At 41.7% G+C, this 24,288-nt stretch overlaps 1 protein-coding gene across 2 annotated transcripts in view; it reads right to left on the reverse strand.

The window, feature by feature from the left end:
* The window catches only part of LOC109640256 (uncharacterized), a 42,892-nt gene extending 19,118 nt beyond the window's left edge, over positions 1 to 23,774 (reverse strand). For both annotated transcript variants that reach the window (XM_069528807.1, XM_069528806.1), the window contains exons 1-10: positions 23,535 to 23,774; positions 21,936 to 22,023; positions 21,728 to 21,835; positions 21,053 to 21,245; positions 20,765 to 20,890; positions 19,815 to 19,938; positions 19,110 to 19,179; positions 16,480 to 16,594; positions 16,191 to 16,308; positions 12,883 to 12,995 (exon numbers count right to left, since the gene is read on the reverse strand). In XM_069528807.1, coding sequence (XP_069384908.1) covers positions 12,883 to 12,995; positions 16,191 to 16,308; positions 16,480 to 16,594; positions 19,110 to 19,179; positions 19,815 to 19,938; positions 20,765 to 20,890; positions 21,053 to 21,245; positions 21,728 to 21,835; positions 21,936 to 22,023; positions 23,535 to 23,701 — 1,222 coding nt within the window. In that variant the 5' untranslated portion in view covers positions 23,702 to 23,774. The remainder of the gene's footprint in view (positions 1 to 12,882; positions 12,996 to 16,190; positions 16,309 to 16,479; positions 16,595 to 19,109; positions 19,180 to 19,814; positions 19,939 to 20,764; positions 20,891 to 21,052; positions 21,246 to 21,727; positions 21,836 to 21,935; positions 22,024 to 23,534) is intronic.
* Between the last annotated feature and the right edge of the window lie 514 nt (positions 23,775 to 24,288).

Genomic DNA, 24,288 nt, shown 5'->3' on the forward strand with positions numbered 1-24,288 from the left:
CAACGTACCTACAAGAAACACAAATGTGGTAGAAAGGGGCTCTAGTCTCAGTCCTATCAAATATCTGTGATGGCACTGAGTGAGTGAGTGGAACCGCAGTAGAGACCACAACAAAGAAGAGAACCTATGAAACAGCGGCAGCAAATTTTGTGTCACTAACAAGTTTGAAGGACGGTTGGCTTTTAAACCGCCAAAGTCATTTAGATAAAGAGGAGATGAGAAAACTCCCAGTTAGGAGACAGAAATAAAAAGCCACTACAGTTTGTGCACTACTTCACATTTGACTTGCTTTTCAATAAACTCCTTTACTTGAATAAAACAAGTTATTTAAACACATTGTGTGCTTGTCTAGACTTCAGATCAAGTTTAATGACAAATTAGTCCAGAGGTTATTCCAAAGGGTTCGTATACTTTTTCTTGCCAGTATTTAATCAATTTAGAGTTGTTCGTTCTTCTCAGCCCAGTGGTTTTTCTCAGTGTGGCAGAACAAGCTGTGCTACAACAAGCTGCTGTTTGTTTGGAGTCGCCAGGTAAAGGCCAGGCTGCTAATGTTACAACGGAGCAATTAAAGCTGGATCCAAGATAAATTTGATTCTGAGCCAGTTTCAGTTGAATACAAATGAGTTTGATCTGATTAGACATAACCAGTTATATTAGGTCGTTAAAGATGTTTGCGTTCATATTGAAAAAGTCATCAAATATCACAGAGAATCTCAGCCACATTCCGAACGCCTCTCCAGGTCATTCCACGGCTTTGCTTTCAGGTTAGGGTTTGGGTTCTGACTGGGCTATGACAAAAGGGGGAATTTCCTCGTGTGAAGTCATTCTGTAAAAGATCTACTTGGATGTTTAGGGTCATTGTCCTGCTGCATCAAGCAGTTTTTACTGAGTACACAGCCACTCGGACATTATCGTGTAAGAGATACGTTAAGAAACGTGGGAATTTATTTCCCCCTGCAGCGCTGGTGAGCTGGTCAGACCCAGAGGCAGCAGAGCATCTCCACATCATGAGCCCTCTACCTCCGGGCTGATGTTTTCATGTTGTCATGCATCCACCTGCATCCCTCGTTTTTCATCCGAAATTATTCCACAATTACAAATCAATTAGTTTTGAATCCTATGGTTTCACACTGTGAATGTGGGCAAGATAAGAACAACACAATGATTTGTGTGTTTGTAATTAAAAGAGGTGTGTTGTTGAATAAAATGGGTTGCGTCAGTTCCTAACTGTTACTTAGATAAGGATCTGAGTTCTGATCACTTCTCTGGGATCAGTAACGAGAGACATTTCACAGGCGTAACGCTGACAGCTGTCAGACAGTCCAATACTTCTACCACTTTAAACAGCTGATGCCAAAATAGAGGTTTAGACTAATGACACTTGCCCAATAACACACATGCGGTGTAGATACACACACCCTGTTCTCTTACAATACACTAATGACTGTGGATGAGATTTTAAATCCTAGAGTACATAAAAGTGAAATATAAGAGCTTAAGCTTTAAACAGATGTATTGTAAGGTTTAGTCTAAATGGTCCAGTAGGATTTTTTTTGGTCAACATGGCAAAACTAAAATAGACTTTGGTGATTTACTGACTCAGGGTAAAGAACTAGGGGGGTTTCACATCTTCGTTGTTTCAGACTTCAGACTTTTCAGTTTAGTCCCAACCAAACAGAAGACTTCTTTTTCTGACCAAGTCCAGGAAGTTGAAACAGCATGAAAAAACAAAGAAGAAGAAAAAGAAGAGCAAGCAGGTTGCACGATCGATTTCACACTTCACTTCTGATATGTTTGATTGTCGACAACGTTTATTTGAAAATTAACTGGCTCATTAATTTTCTCCATTCAACCAGTCAATGGAAAGCACAGGTAGACGCAGCCCACAAAGGGGATGACGACAGGACAAAATGTTTTAGTGCGCTCCCTAAATTAAACTAACCAGATCAAATGAAACAATGGAACATGAAGCTTGGTTCAGACTTTTTGAAGCTGCCTATCAATTACAAAATCTGACCTGACACCAGCTCATCAATACACTGAGATCAACTGCAAACATGCCAACACCAGCACAAGGTCTAACTTGTGCTCCCTAAATACTATTTCACTCCATAATACATACTGCACACCTAGTACAGTACAGACTAGCGTCTGTAATTTCAGGTTTAACTGTCGACCTCAAGTTCTGCTGTAAGTCACAACCAGCATCCAGACACACAAGTATAGGAAAACAAATGACATCACACAAACTGCTGGGGTTAAAAAAGACATCAAATTAAAACATATGGTAAAATCACAACTCGCAACACAAACGGTAGAGAATGTTCGTGTTGGTGAGCTCAGCTCCGGGGTTTCTCTATGACTCAGGGATATAATGAGAAGGTATGAATGACAGTGTGCATTTTACTGCCCACTCTCTCTCTTTCTCTCCCTCTTTCCCTGTCTCTCTCTCTCTCCATCTCTCCCTCTGCCAGTTTCAGATGACAGAGTACTCTGCTGATTCCTCACTGTCCAGGAATTAATGCTGATGACACGCAGCCTTTTGAAGGTTGTGTTTAGGTGTATTTGAAGCGTCTGCTGTCCTCTGGGAGTTGGCGAGGCAGCACACCTGTAGCTGGGATTGAATGGGCTCTTATGCAAGGCTGGGCTCAGCAGCTCCTGTAGCCTGGGAGCTCACTGACGCTGCTCGCTGGCAGCTTTGAACTGCTGATTATTTACAGACGGGGGTAAGACTAAGAATTGGACACCAAAACTCTCTTGAGGGAAGGAATACAGAAGCAGAAGATAAATATGGAGACAAATTGAAAGATTCTACTTCTGTATAAGCTGGACACCTAACGGAGAAAATAAGACACGGGATAATTTACAAGAAATGCATTTGTAACTTAAATGTGACACCTGAAAATGAGACACGCTCTACACCCCCAAAGGAACTGTTGGACAGTTTATACAGAATGGAAACGAAATCTGAGCTGAATACAAAAGACGAGCCAGAGGAAGTTTATAGGAGCAAGGAGAGAAGATGTTCGGCTGCAGTTCTTGAAATGGGAAAACCGTGCGTAACATAAAGACCTGAGGGCAAACCACAATTTGGGCTGATGTCTCTATTAAGCATTTTTTGATGTGCTATTCACTGTAATGAAAACCACAGAAAGTCCATCATGCTGAGCTCAGGTTCTATGGACTGAAATCAGATTGGTTTTCTCAGACTGACCTCAAACAAAGCAGACAGCTCTGCAGGGCAAAAAACAACATCACTAACCTATAATGATAGTTTGGGTTTTGGCTCATGATTTAGTAAGAAGAAATTACACCTTCATGTCATTGAGCTTCTGGCAAAATGAGAAGGGGCGCCATGCAATACAGCAAATACCAAATACTTAATGATTGAGCCATTGTTTAAACTCAAGATATAAGAAGATTAAACACGATGCAACATCGGGGAAAGTGTTTACAAGTTGGAAAAGTGCAGGTAAACAGCTGAAAGAGTCACAGTCAGGTCTGGATATGAGAAGCTCAAACTGTTAAGTGTTTGTTCTGACCAGATGGGTTTGTCATTTAAGCAGATGAAGGAGGTAAGGGTTAGTGGTTAACCATCAAATGTTCTGTTTAGTGTTTTTACTGCTTTTAATTATTCAGTCACACATGTCATTTGTTAAATAATACGTGAAAGAAAAAAAGAGGAGAAACAGCTACACAGCCTGTGTGCAGTGTGTGTGTGATGATAGACGTTTGTTCACGTTCTTCAGCAGCAGCTCCCCCTTCATTACATTAGAGGCCATAACCTCTTGGTTGGTTCTTATCACAGAACAATAGACGCCACTGAGAGCTGGTGAAGTTGTTATTTCAGCCTCTTGGTCAGGACCCTGCCTTCTTTTTCTAAACACAACACAAAGAGCTGCTCAACCTTTTGCTCTTTCACTGCAGGGTACAGTATACAGAAAGGAGAAGCTCAGGAAAAAAAGGTGATATGAAAGACAGAAAGGTAGAAGAGAAAGAAAGAGAGAGAGAAGAAAGGGTCACACTTTTTCAGTCTACTGTACTTTCTATTTTCAAACCATATTTTTCAGCATGACACATAAAGTAATGACCTACATTGTGATTTATTCCTCCGTGCATACTACCACATTACTGTTTTTATTCCCAATGCTACGACCTCTGTGTGTGTTAGTGAACTGGAAGCTGAACAAAGGTGTTTGTTTCTTATTGAGTTGGACTTAACGAGGTTTATCTGGGATGTAGGCAGGAGGTGAGGACATGTAATCATTTTATCAGATTAACTCATTGCTAACATCAAAGATGTTTAGAGTTCAAAGCCAACTGCTGACTCACTGAGGTTGAATACAGGCTTCTACAACAGTGAATTAACCAGCATGGCGTTTTGAATGTGACTGGGCTGAAGGACAACATTGTTTGCGCCGCTGAGAATTCAATGTAGGTTTCCTTTATTTACTTTAGTTACTGTCCGAATAAACATTAACGCTGCACTACGAGACTTTAACTGGTGTTTTGTGACATTTTTAGAGTAGAGAAGCCTGACCTGGACCAGGGATTGCAAATTAGCCTCGGTTAGAAATCCCTCACGCAGTATATGTGGATCAGGTTCCGTCAACCTAAACAAAATGAAACAGCGCACTCTGCAGCCACACATCATGACTAATTCTGTTGGGCTCCGTGTGGTTTTCATGTAGAGAAAAAACTATCAATAAGAAAAAGTTGAATAGTGTTGCTATAGCATTCATGCAGCAGTTTGACAGGGATTCACATATAACTTATACAACAACTGATTATCAATCTATGTATTTATCACACAGGAATATGGAAAAGCAGACAGAAAAGTTAACATACGCCAGAACACAGGGGAGGACGACAACGACAACAGAGAAGGAAGATAAAATACGGAGATTGTGAGTGAGAGGAAGGGGATTTCCACTGAGGCTGTGGTCCACTTTCAGAGAAAAGCACCAACTGTTAAAAAAAGAACTAATGGAAAAAGCTCTGCTTCCTCACTCATACATTTTTAACACCTCCTTATTACATGATCTTTCTAGGATACAGAGAGTATTTTTAGACTGCTCTAGGGTACATGTAACTAATGTTTATAAAAAAATGGTGGACCACTGGACTAATCAGTGTCCAAATAAGTATTCTGCATTCTTTGCGTAGTATTCATGACAACGAAGATCTAAATTGTTATCCAACATAAATAATTAACCCTGATATGCCAAAGGAAACTGGAATATCACAAAGCTACAAGTTTGGCAAATCACCAAATTACTTCGTATTCAAAATCTTCTACACAGCTTAAATTGGCAAATGCCAAGAATTTATAAAGCATCAGATTTTTGTCCTCATGTCTCCCAAATAAGATGAATTCATTATCTTTAAAGCCTTTTGAAGACCTGCACACACCCTGTAATACAGCGGACCGAGGCAGAGTCTAATGATGTCAACATGTCGCTCTTCTTCTCATTTAGTTGAACTGTTTGGGAACATTTGAACATCTAAGTCTTTGTTGTTGCACCATTTGTCTCTAATGGAGGAGGGATCTGGTAATTTTACCTTTCAGCCCACAGCAGCTTCAGTCCCTCATCACTTTAGGGCTTGAAGTTATAAAGTTCCTCAATTACATTTTATGATTTTGGGCTAAAAATGCAAATACCTCTGAAGGGAAAGACAATTAAAAAAATATGTGCACTCAGAGACTGAATTCATGTGTTGTAGCTGAGGCCCCTAATGTAGACGGGTAAAACATGCATTAACATGAACATAATTAAGACCTAACAAAACATATTTAAGAACTAGCATTTAATGTTCTAACTTTTTAGGCCTAAAATTCAGATGATTAACTTGAGATGTTTTTTGTGGAAACCCTGAGACTCTTCACTTGGATCCAGTCGTTATAACAATTTGGCCTCATGAGCATCAGACCACAAAATCCTCAATTATCGCTCATAATTATGTTAAAGAATTCAGAACAATTTTCTTCAAGCGACTCGCAAATATTCATGTCCTCGGGCAGAGCAAACACATAATTACGGTCAAACGCCCACACTCAACATTTGTCACAACAGTCTGGATTTGTTATAAGACTTAAATACCCAAGAGAATCAACATCTCGTCTCACAGCCTGTGTAACCTCATTAATCAAATATCAGACAGCAGCTAAATTAGCCCCGATGTTTGTTTTCGTGTGTGTTTGCCGCTCTGCATGTGTGCGAGACAGACAAAGTTCCCTGAGGCGTGTGGTATTAATTGGTGGTGGGGAATACACACAGCAGTCAACATGTGTCTGATGACAATCAGAGGAAAACACAAAAGGAGTGCACTTGCAGAAGGTTCCTTTGGTCTGTTAGTAAATCAGTGGCTTAGGGGTGAGACGGCCATGGGGTATGGGAAGGAGAGTAGAAGAAGAAGGGAGGGAGGACTTAAGAGGGGAGGAGAAGAAAACAAGAGCAGAGAAAAGAGAGAAAGGGCAGCATATTCAGAGGTGGCCGTAAGATAGCAACACATCAGGTTTGGTATTAGCTCCAACTGTTTATCAGTAAAATGTGTCAAACTTGTTTAAGATTACAGAAACAAGCAACAATTTCATATGTTCAAAACAAAACTATTATGAAAGTTTATTTTAATTTGCTGGAGAACATAAAGTTAATTTTCTTAAATGTTATTGATGAGACTCCAGGACAAATCAGTGACGAATTTGTTGAGACTAACGTTTAATCAGGGGTAGGAGGCATCGACCAAATCAACCACAACTGAGATCTTAAGTTTAAAGTTCAAAAAGGCACATTTGTAAACATTATAAACTAGAACAGAACTTGAGAAAAGAGAGAAATGGAAGCACAGAGGAGCTGAATCATGCAAATACAGAGAAAAGGAATCGAATAAAAGAGAGAAAGTAGGATGGTGACAGAAGAAGGGATGTTGGAGAAAGAAACAACAGAGGAGAAGAGCATAATGGAAGGGAGTGGGCCTGTTCACTGTTGATCCCCACTGACCTGTGAGTTCTGACCCCTACCGCACCCTGTCATTCAAAGCCCGCCTCCTGATGCGCCCGCAGGCCTACTGCAAGGTCAAAGTTCACTCTGGGAGGCCAAAGGTCCAACAAGGACTCTCGGGGCAGGGCTACATGAAGTTGGGCTACGAGCAGTAAGTAACACATAATGCACGACAGCGTCGGCCAACTGCTGACATCATCACAGAGGGGGAGAGAAAGAAGAGAGAAGGAGAGAAGGGCTGCAGGTTAAATAGAGGAAACCAAAACAACCAGATCTCTTCTCTCTCTCCTGCAATTACAGCTGACAAAACTAAAGAGATGATAAATCTAAACTGAGTCTCTCTGGCTTCTAATTTCCATTCCACAAAGTTCAACATTACATTTACTCATTTTATGGTGATGGCTGCAGTTAAATTATCTATCTGTGATCACTTAACCCTTCAAATCCTCTTTCTGCAACTGTGCAATTCTGGAGACTGACCTGCATTTAACTACTAAATCTTTAGACTTGTTCTTCTATTCACGCACATTGTTTCCTTTCATACCTCTCAGTGTTTTTCACTTTACATCTTTACCTATTGCCTCCTGCACATGAGAGGATTTTCAAATCTTAACTGACCTTAAAAAAACTTCTATAGAACACACACGGCTAAAAAAGTACAAAAGTATGACAGAGCTACAAAAGCCGCACAACGGAAACACAATCATTACGGATGTGGGTGACAAGGGATGTTGCCAGTAAAATAATAAAAGAAGAGCACGCTAATAACCACAACGTCTTTAACAAATTATAACCCAGATTTTAAATGGAGGGAAACATAATTAAGAGAATCCTGTTAATTATTTAGATCACACCTCCTTTAAGTTTCAGGGCTGATTTCTGGGTCAGAATATAAACAAAGCTGCTTAATGACAAGAGCGCACGCACATGCACACGCACACACAGTTTCTCCTCTTGCCACAGTTATATAGCAACACATAGAATCCAGGTTAGCCTCAGGGGCTCCACAGGGTGTTAGAGAAACAGGGCAAAATGAAGAGAGGGTAGTGGTGGTACACACACACAAACACACACACAGGAAAGCCTTCAGGATCAAACCCTGGAGGAGGAGGAGGGGGGGGGGGCTTGGTAGGATCTGAGCCAACACTGTTTTCTTTCTTCTTCTTATCGTCTCATCTCCTCTTCTACCTGCAGCTTCTCATACAATTATGTAACGTTTTTATACAAATGCCAAATAATTAATTCATCTCCTAATTTTATCTAATTAAGACCATGTGCAAACAAGCACAGCATCTCTAACAAGCCCTGGTGTGTGTGTGTGTGTGTGTGTGTGTGTGTGTGTGTGTGTGTGTGTGTGTGTGTGTGTGTGTGTGTGAGATTGTTCTCACTTTATTCTAGTTCACCTCCCTGACCAATTCCTTTCTTTCCCTCTTTGTCTGGACGACCATGAGGAGCAGAATCCATACTTCTATCATTTCACAATCTTTGAGGTCATGGTAGGAACACTCGCTTCAGAAACAGTTTCACACTCTTGCCTCGAGCTATGCCTCGCCACTATTTCATCGTCAAAGTTTACTTTGAGTTCCTTAGACTCCATGGCTTAGTTTTGTGAATTAAGGGACTCTGTACTGGAAGACAAAACTCAGATGACTATAGTTTGTTAGCATGTTTGAATTACAAATAACCAGTTAAAGCGTATCTTTCATAGATTTCTGATATGCCCTTCCTTGCACAATTTACTTTTTGGAGTCATCTTAAATTTGGAGGTTGGTCACATGGGCACATGTCACTGGCCCAGTGTTAGCGTTGAGATCCGTGACGCACAGAACAATCAAAGTTTTAAAATCTTCATTTCCAAGGGAAATGGTGGTTTTGAGTAAAAGTATTGAACAGTTTTTGCAGCTTCTCTTGTTGGCATATTGCATTGACTCCCATTCATTGTGGACATCCCAGTTATTTCCTCATGAGAAAATGATTCAGTCCCCATGAGGACAACTGGTCCCTGCAAGGTCAGTGTTTATATAGGAGAAGGTCCAAAATAGGTAACACCCCCCCCCACACATGAATATACATAAACTCGTGCAGTGAGTCTGTTGGAGCCAGATAACAGATGGACAGTGAGGTCAAAAACAGTGAGAACGAGGGAACAAAACACTGAGGTTTAGAGAACAGATGGGCGAAGAGTTCACTGATGGGAAGAGTAAGAAAACATATCGAAACAGTCAAAGTGTCAGAAAATCCTACAGGGACAAAACTTGCATAGAAAGCTGATAAATTATATAAAAAAAGTAGAAAATATGTGTGTAACAATGAGTATAACATTAGCACGGGCAGTAAATGCTGAGTCACTTCACTACAGCTCGAGCAGCCAGTGAACAGGAAGAAAATAGTGCCGGTATCATGGGAGCCTGCTGAGGAGAACAGGACTCTGGCAACTGCTACTGCACGAGAGGAAAAATGGAGACGAGGAGGGTGGGAGAGGGAGAGGGAAAGTGAAAAAAAGAGGAGGAAACGATGGAGGAGAGAAAAAGAGTGAAAGGGAGGCAAAAAGGAGAATAATGTAGGAGTCAGGAAGGACGTGGAGGAAAAGGAGGTGAGGAGCGTGAACAGAGGATCCAACAGGGAAATATCCTGAAAAGAAGGACAGAGGGACACTTCACCGTCAAAGCTCGTCAGCCTGACTCAGCACAACATGAAGTCACTTCACCTCTGCTGACCTGCTTTTACAGACACCAGGGACCAAACTAAAACACTCATGTCAACTGTTCTTACTACGGCAAACGTACCACAGGAATACTCTGCACTCATTTCACCGTGGAAACCTGATGATAAAACACAAAGTACTGCTGATGTTTCAATACGTAAATCTTGATTTTCAAGTTGGACGCGCTGACTCTTTATAAAAATAGATGAAGCGACTGCTCTCAAAAGCATCTCATTCGCCCCCTGGTGGCTGGCTGCAGTATGCTGCCTCCTCCATATAAGGATGTGGGACATGGTCCAAACAAAAAGACAAAAGTGCACGTTAAATGAATTGTTCCCAACAATGTCTCTGTCATTTTAGGAAGTTCAAGACATGGGACAAGAATTAAAAACCATTTTTGGTGCAGATCCAGACAAAGTGACCGATTCAGGATTTTGTTCTTTTCACTTTCATTAACATTTTGTGACAGAAATGTTTTTATTCATTTCCCAGGGAATGGATCCAAACACAACAGGTCTATGGGCTTTAAAGCTGGGGTTGGTAATCCTGGAAAAGTTTGCATAGCAGGTTACACCCCTCCCATCAGCTCCTCTGGTCAAAGCTCCGCCCCAAAAACACTGACAACTGCCAAGACGACTCTTCTCCAGCTCCAAACAATCGTCTCTGCCTCAGCAGTGTTTGTCTCGCTGACTGTATTTCTTTTATTTTATGTTTTATTTTTATTGAATTTCTTACCTTGAAATTTACTGTTGTAGTTGTCAGCCCGAATTTTAATATTCAAGTCAACACTATACAGTATTTCCATAAGTGACATACACAATACCATTAGAATGAATCAGCTACATGGAAGTAAAGCACTAAATATATATATATATATATATATATAATAAGTACAAATAGATGTAAAGTAAGGATAGTATGATTAGTTTGCTTCAGAGGGTTTCACAATCTTTACAGCATGTGTCACCCTCTGTCTTTAGAACCTTTCAGCTGTAAAAAAAAAAAAAAAAGCGTTTGAGGTCACTGTTTAAGAGCCGAGGTCCTGAACTGTTAGCGGGGGTGTGAAACACACGCCACAGGATTTGTAACAACGTTGTGACCGTGTCAGTGACAGAGACTGTGAGTGAAAGTGCACAGAGCGAGTACAGGAATGTGGGATTGGGTCGCAGGAGCAGGGAATGAATCAGCTCATTTCTCCTGCTGCCTTGAGGGCGAGACAGTCTGACAGGCCAGCAAATAAGGATGACTCATCCTGACTCACACACAGCCACACACACAGGTGCGCACACATACACAACACTGGGTGATGGATTATCCCACCATAAAACACGCTTTTAGTTGCCCTGAAAGGAAACTTCTCATGCTCTCTCAGATTCTTCTGCCCTTTGAGCAAATACACAACTCATTCTGTCATGCTCTCATTCTCTCTCTCTCTCCCTCTCATGCACAGACACACACACACACACAAACATTGTCATAGGTGGAGCTTCACTTTAGCTGAATGTCACTGCATGAACATGGTTTAGGAAACCAGCCGTACAGGACTCTGAAAGAATCGCAGCTAACACACCCACAACAAGGGCCGGACAATTTCATTTGTCAACACTACACGTGGGGTTTCATTGTTTAGGGGAAGTCCTGCTCTCTGAAAGACTACCCTCTCGTATATATATGGAAATAAAACATGTTTACAAAGACTTCTATTGATATCCTGGAAACACAAAAATCAGCTTCTGTCCCAAACTGCAACACACACACAGCTTTTTCCCAGCTGCATTGAAAATCAAAGCAGCCCTGCAGCCACCAGCCTGTGACTCATCCTTGCAGCTTTTTTTCTTTTCAGGATGCGCACATGCACGCACGCACACACACACAAACGCACGCATGCACGCACAACCATAACTGTGACAACGCACATACATGCACATCAGGTTTGCATTCCAATCTGTCTGCCTTTTGTGAAGATGAGACTCAAGTGGTGACGCGTTCCCAGATCTCATGGAGGTGATATCTGAACAAACTTCAAAAAGGTCTTTGATCTGTCCTGTTAGAGCAGGACACACACACACACACACACACACACACACACACACACACACACACACACACACACACACACACACACACACACACACACACACACACACGGTTCATTTAAAAATCCCTTTTAGTTCTGGTTCTTTAAATTGTCCCGCTAACTATTACCAAACAAAACAAAACCTGTAAAGACAAAGTCAAACTGAATGACCCAGCATCACCGGACTCAATGAGTTCACAACAACAACTATTAATAAAAACAAAGGGATAATAACTGTGTTAAGACTTTGTGGTAAAATACTGGAGTAAGACAATAAACCTCTGGTTTAGCCTCATTTGCAAATAACAGGGTTTTCCAGTGACACACACAACATCCAGCTGTGTCACAGTATCGTCCAGCTGTGGACTTTTCTTTGATCCTATCCATTTAATTGTTTTTTTCTCTGCTCATGTTCCTTCACCCTATTCTCATTTTATCTGCCTTGTCTGTTCAACATCCATTCAATTACATTTCTCTTATTAAACAGGTTCAATAACGACATCTAAGAAATCACTGACAATATTTCAATATATACATCTTTTTTTTTACTCTGTCATTTCAGCATCTGATTAATTGCTGCACATTTCAAAATTAAAACATGTACTGTGATGAAATAACAAAATGAAAATCCTATAAGATACTAAACTAAGAAAAACCAACAATTAACAACTTGTAAGCTGGAGAAGATAAGTGAAAAGGACTGAACAAGGACTGTTTGTTTCCTCCTTTTGTATCAGGGTTCTCAGGAACAAGATGGAGATATCGTCCCCAAGGTCTGACCACCGTACAAGGTGATGTTAAGACCGGACAACAAAACTGTGTGTCTGCAACAGGATCTGCATGGGTGCCACTGAAGGTTAAGTGATGTAGGCTGAACGAGGTACTGGAGTTTGAGTGACTGTGTTGTGAGTGGTCCCCAGTGTCCCTCTGCATTATAAGCTTCTGCCTAAGAACAACTGCTTTGAGACAAAATGGGGACAAAAGCTGAGTCCCCAGGTGAGAAAACGCAGATTTTTGGGTCAGTGGTTAAGGTTAAGATAAGTGAAATAGTGGTTATGGTCTCCAATAGTGATCTATGGCATTGCAAATGTGTGTGTTACCTGTTTTGGATCCATGGTGGCTCTCGTCCAGCACCAGACTGTTCATACATTTAATCTCCCAGTCTTGGACTTCAGTATTCCACAGTGCAGGGACTAACACTGTGTACTTGGCTCTGTGGGATTGAAGCGAGTAAGAGAGAGAGAGGAAAAGAAAGCAGGTGATAATTAATAATGATTTTCCAATGTCACTGTCAAAATCAAAGCAGATATTGTATTACACTAAATGCTGACCGATTCCTTCACTGGAATGATGGAGGACTGTGACACTAATAAATTGTATTATATATTCAATGAAATAGAAATGATTCCTAAAATATCATTATCTAAACCTAATGACAAAGAAATGTAAATAAGGTCGGATGTTTTACATTTCAATGATAAACCTGATCTATCAGATAAGATGATGATCGAAACCAAGCTAGTGAGAGTCTGAACGTATCTGACAATTTTCAAACGGTTGAGAGAGAAAGGAAAGAAAAAGCTAAAGCAGAGACTTTATAGAAACAGGCCGTGTCAGTGTGAAGTAAACAAATGACGTGTCAACCCCTCCGGCTGAATGAGGGTGTCAATGTGTCAATGAGGATAAATGAATGAATGAGAGGAGGGAAGGAGAAGGAGAGGGGGTCGCAGAAAAAATGAGAGCACAGGGAAGGTTGGACAGCACAGAGAGGTTTATGGGAATGGACTATTGCGAAGGAGGGGAGTAAACAAAAAGAGAAAGAGATAGGGCTAGCGGAGGGCGCTAAGAAAAAACAGTGCGTATGGGAAGTGAGTAGGAGGGGGTGAAGACGGGGAAACGGAGAGGGGCAGGACTGGGGACAGGAGATATGGAGACAAAAGGAGGCACTAAGGGAGAGAGGTAAATGAGTCACTGGGGTAGGGAAGGTGGTGTGGGGGCTCCCGTTCGAAAATGATGTTCTGTAACGACTCAACTGTTTCTCAGCGAAGATGATATATATCTTCTTGGAAACAAAAAACATTTGAAACAAAGAGTTTCCCATCTGTACTGAAAACAATGGTTTAGATGAGGAGCAGGGAAACACACACAGATATATGTTATATGAAAAAGACCCAGAGAAAGTGTGTGAAGCTGCTCTGTGAATGGTGATGTACGGTGTTTTGGGAGTCATTGTTGGTGCCTGGGACTGAGCTGACAGCTGAGTGACAGCCCAGTGTCAACAGTCATGAGATGGATGAGCCTCTCAACCAATCATTGATCAGAATGGCCTGTGCAGCTGCATGACAACATTTTTATTTATACTGTTCACACTCAATAAAAAAAAAAGCAGAGAGGTTGAAGATCCCCCTCCTTCATTTCTCTCCCTAATTAGTGTCCCATCTTCTTCTCTCTCTCTCTCTCTGACCCTCTATTCATCTTCCTCCCTCTCTTTTACCCCACTCCCCTCTTTCTTCATCAGAATCTTCCCAGTGTAAGCAGATCCTGCCCTGGGAGACAGTCGGACCACTTAGGGTTGACTTCTGACCGGGCTTTCATAACGATGCCAAGCAGGCAACAAGGACTTCTCAATGTGACGCGATGGCAGGCTGCCCACTGAACACCAGAGCTGGGACAAAATGAGACTGTCAGTGCTGCCCGTGATGCATGAATATGCAAAGAGTAGAGGAAGCGAACACATGGATCAAAATGTGCTGCAGTTTTTTTTTTTAGCACAGAAAGTATAAGCTGATTTCAGACCTGCACTGAAGTTTGGGTATTTTCCTGAAATGTTCAGCCCCCTGATAAAATGTCCACAAAATAGTGACCTATGTGAGAATACTGCAGCAAAATTACCTGAAAAGACTCTAGAGCTGGTGGCGATAAGGAGCGACAAATGTGTCGAGATGCTGTAAACAACAACACTTTCCTTTCCATATTTATTTATAGGTCAGGTCCTGCCTCCTGAACGCTCTTCACAGATGCCACCCCTCCCTTGAACCGGACAATCTCCTTACGTTCCGTTATGAAAATGAGATTTCAATACCGCAAATGAGCTGATTAAAAGGTCAGTTATTTTTATTTAAATGGTTGATTAGCTGTTCCCCGATAATACGAAAGATGTGTCCTTCATAATCCACTTTGTACAATGTCGCTGGGTACCTAGTACGACAGCTCGTGATAAGGTGCTTTATCTCGGTGACACAGCCATGTTTATGGAAACTTCTCCATTTATCCAGAACAAGCTTAGGTCCAAATAGTGCGACCTTTTCTACACACATTAGATTTAAGTAGCCATGTAGAACTTATCTATTAAAACAAATATGATAAACTGGATTTTAATAATCACTGTGCACCAGTCTGTCTCACACACACATTGGCTGTATACACAAACCCAGTGACCCTGCTGGGTTGCCATAACTACAGCTCCATGTCAACAAAACATGTCCGCCGGCATGTGACGTTTATATTGAACATGGTGAAAGAGAGACAGAGGGGTCTGCCTGAAAGCAGCATGGGCCGCCATTCTGGAAACTAATTTAGCATAAAGGAAGTTCAATCCAAACATGTACATAATCAACCACAGAAAAACATTGACATTCTACGTTTCCTGGAATGCTCAGTGTCAAAACATGTCCAGTCCTGATGAGCCGATTGATATTCATGAGCTGCCTGCGGTTTTATTTAAGGGCCGAGCGTCAAGGCATTGACGATCTCCGCTCTGAGAACTCTGCAGCACATTCTTCAGTGGGAACCATTGTTTTCAGTACAATCAGGAGGGTGGTCTGCGACAATATTCAGAGACGTGTGTTTCAGAAAACAACTCATGTTGTTTTGTGTTAAACGACATGTGAACAGCTGAACGCAGGAGAGGATGGAAAATTATAGTGTCATTAAAAACCAGAATATGTAACTGAGGGCACAGAAGTAGAGACGTTCATCATTAACCAACAGAAAGCATTGTGACTGATTTATACTCTTGAGTTCATCCGTTTAAAAACATCCCTGGACATTGGTACCATCTGATCAGGTGTTGTCCGCCATGGGTCTCAAATTTAACAGCCTGCACACTTAATGAGGGTTGAATATTGTGATTATCCACTGAACTTGTACACAGTTTACTATCATGTGCATCATAGTGACTGCATGCCCTTCAAGGCAGCGGAAACATGCACAGCTAAAGCGGAAAGTTATGTCAACATGTCACTGCCAAAGACTCTAAAGACTTGCAAGAATGGATGTTTCCACTGTCCACTGAAGCGTCTGACACTTCCTGTTGGTTAATGGTATTCAGTTAACGAGCAATGGTTGTTAGGAAAAAATTCCACTGAGTGTACATTAAAAATGTTGTTGCATGCCCAACTTCACTTACACTTCAACAGGGACTCTCAACAGCAGGGGTAAGACTGCTCCCTCGTCGTTCTGGTCCATCAATCGAGGCTCCAACAGATCGATGATGGTCAGAGCGATACGAAACACAGCTGACAGGCCTGAGGAGGAACAGCGGCATGTTCAAACATGATTGCTATCACATGAATTAACACTGTGCTGTGCTGCGCAGCGATAAGACAGAGATAAGACACATTAATTCTGTTAAATATCAACTCATTAAACATTGTTTGCTTGTACATGTGTGTACGTGCGTATACGTGTGTAAATACCGTGTAGTATGATGAGATCCCAGACGGCAAGGACAGAATCCCAGCAGGGCAGGGAAGTGAAGAGCGTGAGGAACCATGGCATCACAAAGTGGACTGATAAGACTCCCACTGACTCCTGCAGGGAGGTTAGGAAAACAAGGAGGGGAGATTTTAACATAACCCAAACAAATTATTCAATACTTCTTTCTCTGCCAGTTCCTGTCAGTCTCCTTCACTGACCTCCTAGAATAAATGACAAGAGCACAACCCCAAGGAAAAGACACAATGGATCCATTTTAAAGCCTTATAGCAAGTTTACTGGAGTTTAAAAAAAATGCACATACACACACTAATCTTGGTGTAAAAATAGTTTTAAATAATTATATGTAATAGTCACCGCTTGTAACAGAAGTAGTAACAGTAACACTTAAACATACATCTATGATAAGAACTACCTAAAATGACAGAAACCATATTTAAGGATAATTTAACATGTGCTTCACATTTCTAGTTCTGTCCATGTCCCATCTCCTAACAAGGAGAAGACAGGGATTACAGCCTATATTGCAGCCAGCCACCAGGGGGCACATGAACAGTCTACAGTTTGAACCTGAAAGTTTGTGTGAGTTGTGTTCTCAGCGTGCCGGTATATGTTTCCTCTTGGTACTCTGGCTGTCTCCCACAGTCCAGAGACGTGGCGTCGGTGTAAATGTGAGGCTGAGCGGTTGTTTCTCTATATGTCAGCTTTGTGACAGACTGGTGAACCCGTCCAGCCCAAGGTCAGACTGGCTCCAGACCCCACTCGACACTCAAAGCATAAGCTGTATAGCTCGTGGACTGGAAGGACTCACAATGCACTCAGCCTCCGTCTACTCAGATCTGGAGTGTAAGGCAAAAACCTGTTTACCGCTTGCTTGCCTTCACTGTGCTGAACAGCTCCATTACAAAGGAAACCCTGACCTCCGATCTCTAATAGGATTTCTGTAAGAGGGGGAAATTATTGTGCCGACAACAAGGCTCCGTGGTGTGTGTAGGTGTGTTGATGTTTTGGCTCCAGAAGCTTTCCTTCCAGACCTGCTGAGTCAACGTGAGCTTTAACAAACCTGTCAAAGACACTTAGGCAGCTTTGACCGAGGCCTTGAATGCATCAGTGTGTGCACACGTGCAGAGTTTGAACAGTGGAGAACAACGTTGACGGGAGGAAGATTTGTCGCTTTCAATAAGACGTTAAGAGAATCATAGAGAACTAAGACGTTAAGAGAATCATAGAGAACTAAGACTCGGCAGCTCAGGCAGCACAACTCTACTTTGAGCGGAATGCTAAAATAACCATGCTAACATTTTCATAACAACGGTCAATAAAGATGAACGATGCCTGTCCACTTGAAGACCTGGTATTAGCATTCACGTCCTGAGTGATGCAATCACGAGGGGTCTCGAAGTTTAGGTCGGACTGTGTCCTGAGGTCCAGTCACTCAGAACACATTCAGAGGTGGTCTGAGACGCCTGTGGCCACATTCTTAAAATGCATCCTGGGCCATGAAGTATGAAGGACCGCCCACAGCTGACATCTCTGACCCACAAGTTTCACGACGAACCAAACTCTTTTATTCTTTTCTCAGTGTCAATAAGTTGATTTGAGATATCACCAAAGAGAACCTGACCAACAACTAACAAATCAGCATTTCCTTCCACAGAGCCGAGCCGCTGACGGTATCTAAAAACTGTTATTTTTATTTAGTTTCAGAAATCCTTTGCAGCTCTGTTATGTTTCATCAGTTCTTTACTTCAGTTACCAGAATCATCTTCTGAGCCACATCACAGGACCTTGTTTTCTCTTGAGATGCATTAAACTGTTTTTTGGAGCAAAACAACATTTAGATCTGTAAAAAAAAAAAAAAAAAAAAAAGGACTAAAAATAAGAATCTTTTCATTCCAAGGACATTTTCAGACCTTTGTAGATTTCCCAAGGACACGAACTACTGATGTCAACATTTAGCAACTTTTATGTCTCACGCTGAACACACATTTCAATAGAACATGACAGAATCATGAGGTCCAATAAAACAACATTTTACTGTCTCTAATAAACTGAACACGTTTTGTTGAGAGAAGCTGTCTTTCTTTAGGCAAAAAAATATCTAGTGTCATGAAATTCTTTTTGTAGATATAAATTTAGTTTTTACGGCATCACTTATCATTAAAGGTTTCGCGTGTCTGCAGTGAGACTCTGTAAATGCCCTCAGTAGCCACACAGTTGTTAAATATCAGCAGGGACAGAGGGGGAAAATTACACAGCTGAAGGCTTGTGCCCGACAGAACAACCAGTGATACCGCTGGTTGAGCCTGGAGCTGACACAGTGAATGACAGAGGAGGCCCCATTGATGACAGATACATTACAGTGGCCCCTCCTGTGCAGATGAACTACTCATCACTTGGTCATATGGCCTCAAACACAAATACACTCTTGTGAAAACTCATGCACACATTCTCTTGACAAGGATATTTTCCTGCTGTGTCTCTCACTCTGACATTTTCTGGACATTTAACTACGGGCTGGGCAGGAAGAGTTCTGGTCCAGAGATACTGACTGGAACTCTGGAAGATTTCGGTTCATGTCTGTACAAAGAAAACATTCAGAGAAACTCACCAGGTGCTGAGAGAGCTTCGGCTTCCTGTGTTTCAGGAACTGGTCGAACACCTTCACCTGATGTTGGACCCTGAATGGAAACAACAGCATTGAGTCATAATTTTCGAGAATTTTAAACATTGAAATGTACGATTGACAAATGATTAGAAATAAAGGCCACATTGATATGAGCTTTGCATCATATCTGATATCTTGTTAAAGTCCATTACATGCAGGCGAGAAATGCAGTTTTCAAGGGCCTAGCTCATAGTGTTAGTAGCATATACTGCTTATTGTAGAGTTCTATTATAAACAATGACGAATCATATCCGTACTAGTGAAGGATTACAATCATTACCTCGCTTTCCCACATCTTTATGCAAAGGCTGTGTCGCTACGTGTCACGCTGCTTTTTCTCTGGACTAGTCTGAATAAATATTTAATCACTTCCGTCTTCCTGTTTTGACCCAAAAGATAATATTTATTTGCACCATGAACCACAGTCCAAATTCTCTGTATCTCTGCTGCCTGTGCCGTGTGAGGTCATCAGTTAAAGTTTCTTGATGCACTTCATGACTTTAAAAAAATAAATCACCAAATGTCCCTTTCCTTGATTCTCCTTTAATTAAATGTTGTGGTTTAGACGTACATACCAAGTCCCTCTCACATCTCCAAGATTTAGTTTATGATATTATTTCATTGTTATATTCAGTCACACACTCTTACTTGGAGAGGCTGAGGTCAAAGAGTTCTGCCAGATATTTAGGTTTATCCAATAAGGCCGTCAGAGCCCAGAACGCCTCCTCCTCTCCCAACTGCATCAGCAGCACAGCAGCTATGTAGGACATCCCTGTGAAACACACAGACACACACAGACACAATGTCCATTCATTGTGGATGACCTAACCCTACCCTTAAACAGAACCAGGACCTCAGAGAAGACGTACGGCCTCATTAGGACCTGGTTTTGTTCCCTTGAGGATGACTGGTCCTGATAAGGTCAGTGTTTATATCAGAAGTCCCATGAGAAAACCCACAAAGGTTGTGTGTACACAAGTACATTTTTCATACAGGATGTTTTATACGCCGTATTAAAAATGTGTACGTGCAGAAGCATCAGCAGGTTAAACTGCTGAGCAGGATGACGATGTGTAACCTCAGTGTGCTTTGTAGAGCGAACTATGAATATCTGCCCTCATCAGTATCTTTGCCCTCAATTTAATAAACTGTGTGTGAAGGCAGCACAGGCCACAGTGTAATGCAGAGATTCAATAATGCAGACTGTAAAATGTAAATGAGATGTACTGTTTCAGTCAAGAAGAAATTGGTTTCATTTGAAAAGATTTTCCACTCAGTGGTATATGACAAAAAGTAAAACAGACAATGCAAAATACACAAACTCTAATATAATATATCTCCACTGTGGATGGATCCAAAAAACATGTCAAATCTGAATCTTAATAATCCTCTGCCTCCATCAAGTGGTCACATCGTGTACTGCAGCTATCTGGAGCAAATGATTATCATGAAGTCTCTATGACGATGACACTAATTACATTGTAGTCAAACGTTAACAATTCTAGTTTAGTATTAATTAATGTGAACTACTTTAAATGATCTCATGGAGGAATTAGAAGTACTGGCCACCATAGAAAAGTGATGTTTGAGTCACTTACCTTGGCTGTATCCCACCTGTGGGTTGTATTTGCCGTAGGCGATGAGGACCCTGAAGAGCTTGGCCTGACCCTCGATGGCCTCTGGGCTCTCCCCCATCAGAGAGCGGTGGGTGGGGAAGGAGCGTTCTGTGACACACGTCAAATTTATATTAAACATAAGCGCTCTTCCACTTTTTCACTCAACAACAGATCTAGAATCTGTTTCTGCAGAGGCATAAAAATCTATTTAAAAAAAAAAAAGATGAACAAACACAAACCAAGCTTTTGATGGAATCAGTTTAAACTCACGCAGGTCCAAGGCGATCTGTCGAAACAATGAGATGTCGTCTACAGAGTAGCAGGGCTCAGGGCAGTCGGCCGATTGCTGATGGTTCAAGTCCAGATCGTTCTGTGTTTCGCTGAGTGTTGCTATTGCGGACAGGATGCCGTACTCACTCACACCTAAGTCCACCAGGGGGCCTCGGACCTCTAACAAGCACCTCTGGAGGTGAAAGAGCTTGTTAGGAACTAATCAGGACACACATGATGCTATGAATGAACAGCAGAGGGTGAGGGAAGGTCGCACAGAGGAAAAACAACCATTCACACTCACATTCACACATATGGGCAATTCTACAATTAACTTAATCTGCAGGTCTTTGGACTATGGGAGGAAACTGGAGTACCCGGTGAAATCCCATGAGGCCATATGGTAGGAATTACATCATCATGATGTCACTATGAAGTCAGAAAATGACATCATATAGGCATGTGTTGGCAACCAGTAAGATTAGAGCCAGGATTACATCTTACTCAGATAAATTGATGATTCATCATCCTCTGGCATAATTTATGTCATTAGTGGAGGTATGAGCTCTACTGAGTGTGATTCCAGTTACTAATTCAATTCTGGACAATGTGGTGAGTAAAAACACAGGAGATCAATCGTATCTTTCACTTTCACATCTCCTCTTGTACTGTTACCTGGTAGTTGAAGTCACTGCTCTCTCTCAGACTGTCGGTGCTGAGAAGACACTTCCACACTCGATCTCGCAGAGTCGGAGGAATTCCCATTCTGATAAATCGCTCAATCTGACAACACAAAAAGAAGCCACATGTTTAAAACAGTTGCTTCAGGGAGAAACGTCACAGTAGATGATTAACATGTTTCTGTAGCTTATTCAAGTCTGACCTGGCTCTTGCAGATAAAGCTGGATCCATTCCAGTAGCTGAGCAGCTCACACAGCTCCTTCACCCTCAGTGAGCTCAGCTGAGGGTAACTGACAGAAACAACACAACATGGTGAGACTGGACTGATTCATCACATTATGAGAATCAGCCGATTCAGAGAAGAGTGACGATCAGTGATTACAGCCGGTCTGAGCTGCTGATGGAATTCAACACCGATTCTAGAAATGATCCACAAAAAGGGTTCTGTTATAGTTTGTATTTATATCGCACCAATTTGGTTAAAAAAAATATCTCCATAAGAGATCAGAACATGTTGAGCTGTAGGATACTTATGATGTCATTTCTCACTTTTGTCACATTAATTGTTAACGAAAGCAGCTGTTGATTGCCGTTCTAATTAACAGAAGTGAAAACCTGCCATCACTATTTATTAAAACCCAACACATTCATTTGTCTGTTTGCCGGTCTACACTGAGGACACTTTAATTATAATTCACTAAGACTTAATTCAATTTAATTAAATACAAAATTTACGAAATCTGAATAAATATAGTGATAATAATAATAATAGTAAAAATACAGATGATGACATCACATAGTTTAAAGAGAAGTGAGATAAAACTTATCCGTTGATTTAAGATTTATCAAACATGTCGTCAGCATGAAGACACAACACAGTGTTGACACAGATTCACTTTAACATCCTCTTGATTATTGTTGACGTGAACATGGACACAACTTAATTAACAATGAACAGAGAGGATGATAGTGAATGAACTGTGGTTTAACTCTTCTAAACTTTAAATGTTAGCAGCAGGTTAACACCAGGTTAGCAGCAGGTTAGGACCAGGTTAGCAGCAGGTTAGGACCAGGTTAGCAGCAGGTTAGGACCAGGTTAACACCAAGTTAGCAGCAGGTTAACACCAGGTTAGCAGCAGGTTAGGACCAGGTTAACACCAGGTTAGCAGCAGGTTAGGACCAGGTTAGCAGCAGGTTAACACCAGGTTAGCAGCAGGTTAGGACCAGGTTAACACCAAGTTAGCAGCAGGTTAACACCAGGTTAGCAGCAGGTTAGGACCAGGTTAACACCAAGTTAGCAGCATGTTAACACCAAGTTAGCAGCAGGTTAACACCAGGTTAGGACCAGGTTAACACCGGGTTAGCAGCAGGTTAACACCAGTTTAACACCAGGTTAGCACCAGTTTAACACCAGGTTAGCAGCAGGTTAACACCAGTTTAACACCAGGTTAGCAGCAGGTTAACACCAGTTTAACACCAGGTTAGCAGCAGGTTAACACCAGGTTAGCAGCAGGTTAGGACCAGGTTAACACCAAGTTAGCAGCAGGTTAACACCAGTTTAACACCAGGTTAGGACCAGTTTAACACTAGGTTAACACCAGGTTAGCAGCAGGTTAACACCAGTTTAACACTAGGTTAACACCAGGTTAGCAGCAGGTTAGGACCAGTTTAACACCAGGTTAGCAGCAGGTTAACACCAGTTTAACACTAGGTTAACACCAGGTTAGCAGCAGGTTAGCAGCAGGTTAACACCAGGTTAGCAGCAGGTTAGCTCATGTCCAGGAGTTAGTCTGCCCCGCACCTGTACTCATGACATCGATGGTGGACCTTCTGCTCTCTTCTCTTGGTCAAGTTGAAGCCGAACTCATCGAAGTGTAGATTGTCGCCGTGGCTCCTGCCGCTGGAGCTTCTCCTCCCGCTGGAGCTTCTCCTGGTGACGGAGCTCCTCCTGCTGCTTCTCCTCCTCATCTTCTAAACTCCTCTCTCTTCGCCTCACTTTGAATTTCTTTCATTTCTCCTCATCCACCGCCCCGGCTTGAACGAGGCCCGCCCCCTGTCCTGACTGCCATTGGGTGAGCCGGACCGCCTGAAGCGCGCTGATTGGTCGAGCTCAGAATGGGACAGTCGCGGTAGACCAATCAGACGAGGGTAAAAGGGGAGGGGGGGGGGGCTTCACCAGCTGTTCAGCTCAACGGTCGCACTAGACACGCCTCTTTCGCTACGTCATCATCAACTGAAAGTGGGCGGGGCGAATCAGAGAGCAGAGGATTTCACATGTCCATCAAAAATGATTTATATTCTATGTACATAAATATAAATATATATAAATATAAATATATATAGATATAAATAAATGTATTTATATATAATTATATGTTATACAAATATTATTATATCCATGATGTCTGTCTGTCTTTTGAGGTCTGGATTATAATATAGTACATGATAATCCTTAAATAGTACTTAATAATGGTACACAAAAATATTATTATATCCATGATGTTTGTCTATATATATGAAGTATTATATAAGGTCTGGATTATTTTATTTTATTA

Source organism: Paralichthys olivaceus, chromosome 7, assembly GCF_024713975.1.
Source record: "Paralichthys olivaceus isolate ysfri-2021 chromosome 7, ASM2471397v2, whole genome shotgun sequence".
NCBI classification, from domain to species: domain Eukaryota; kingdom Metazoa; phylum Chordata; class Actinopteri; order Pleuronectiformes; family Paralichthyidae; genus Paralichthys; species Paralichthys olivaceus.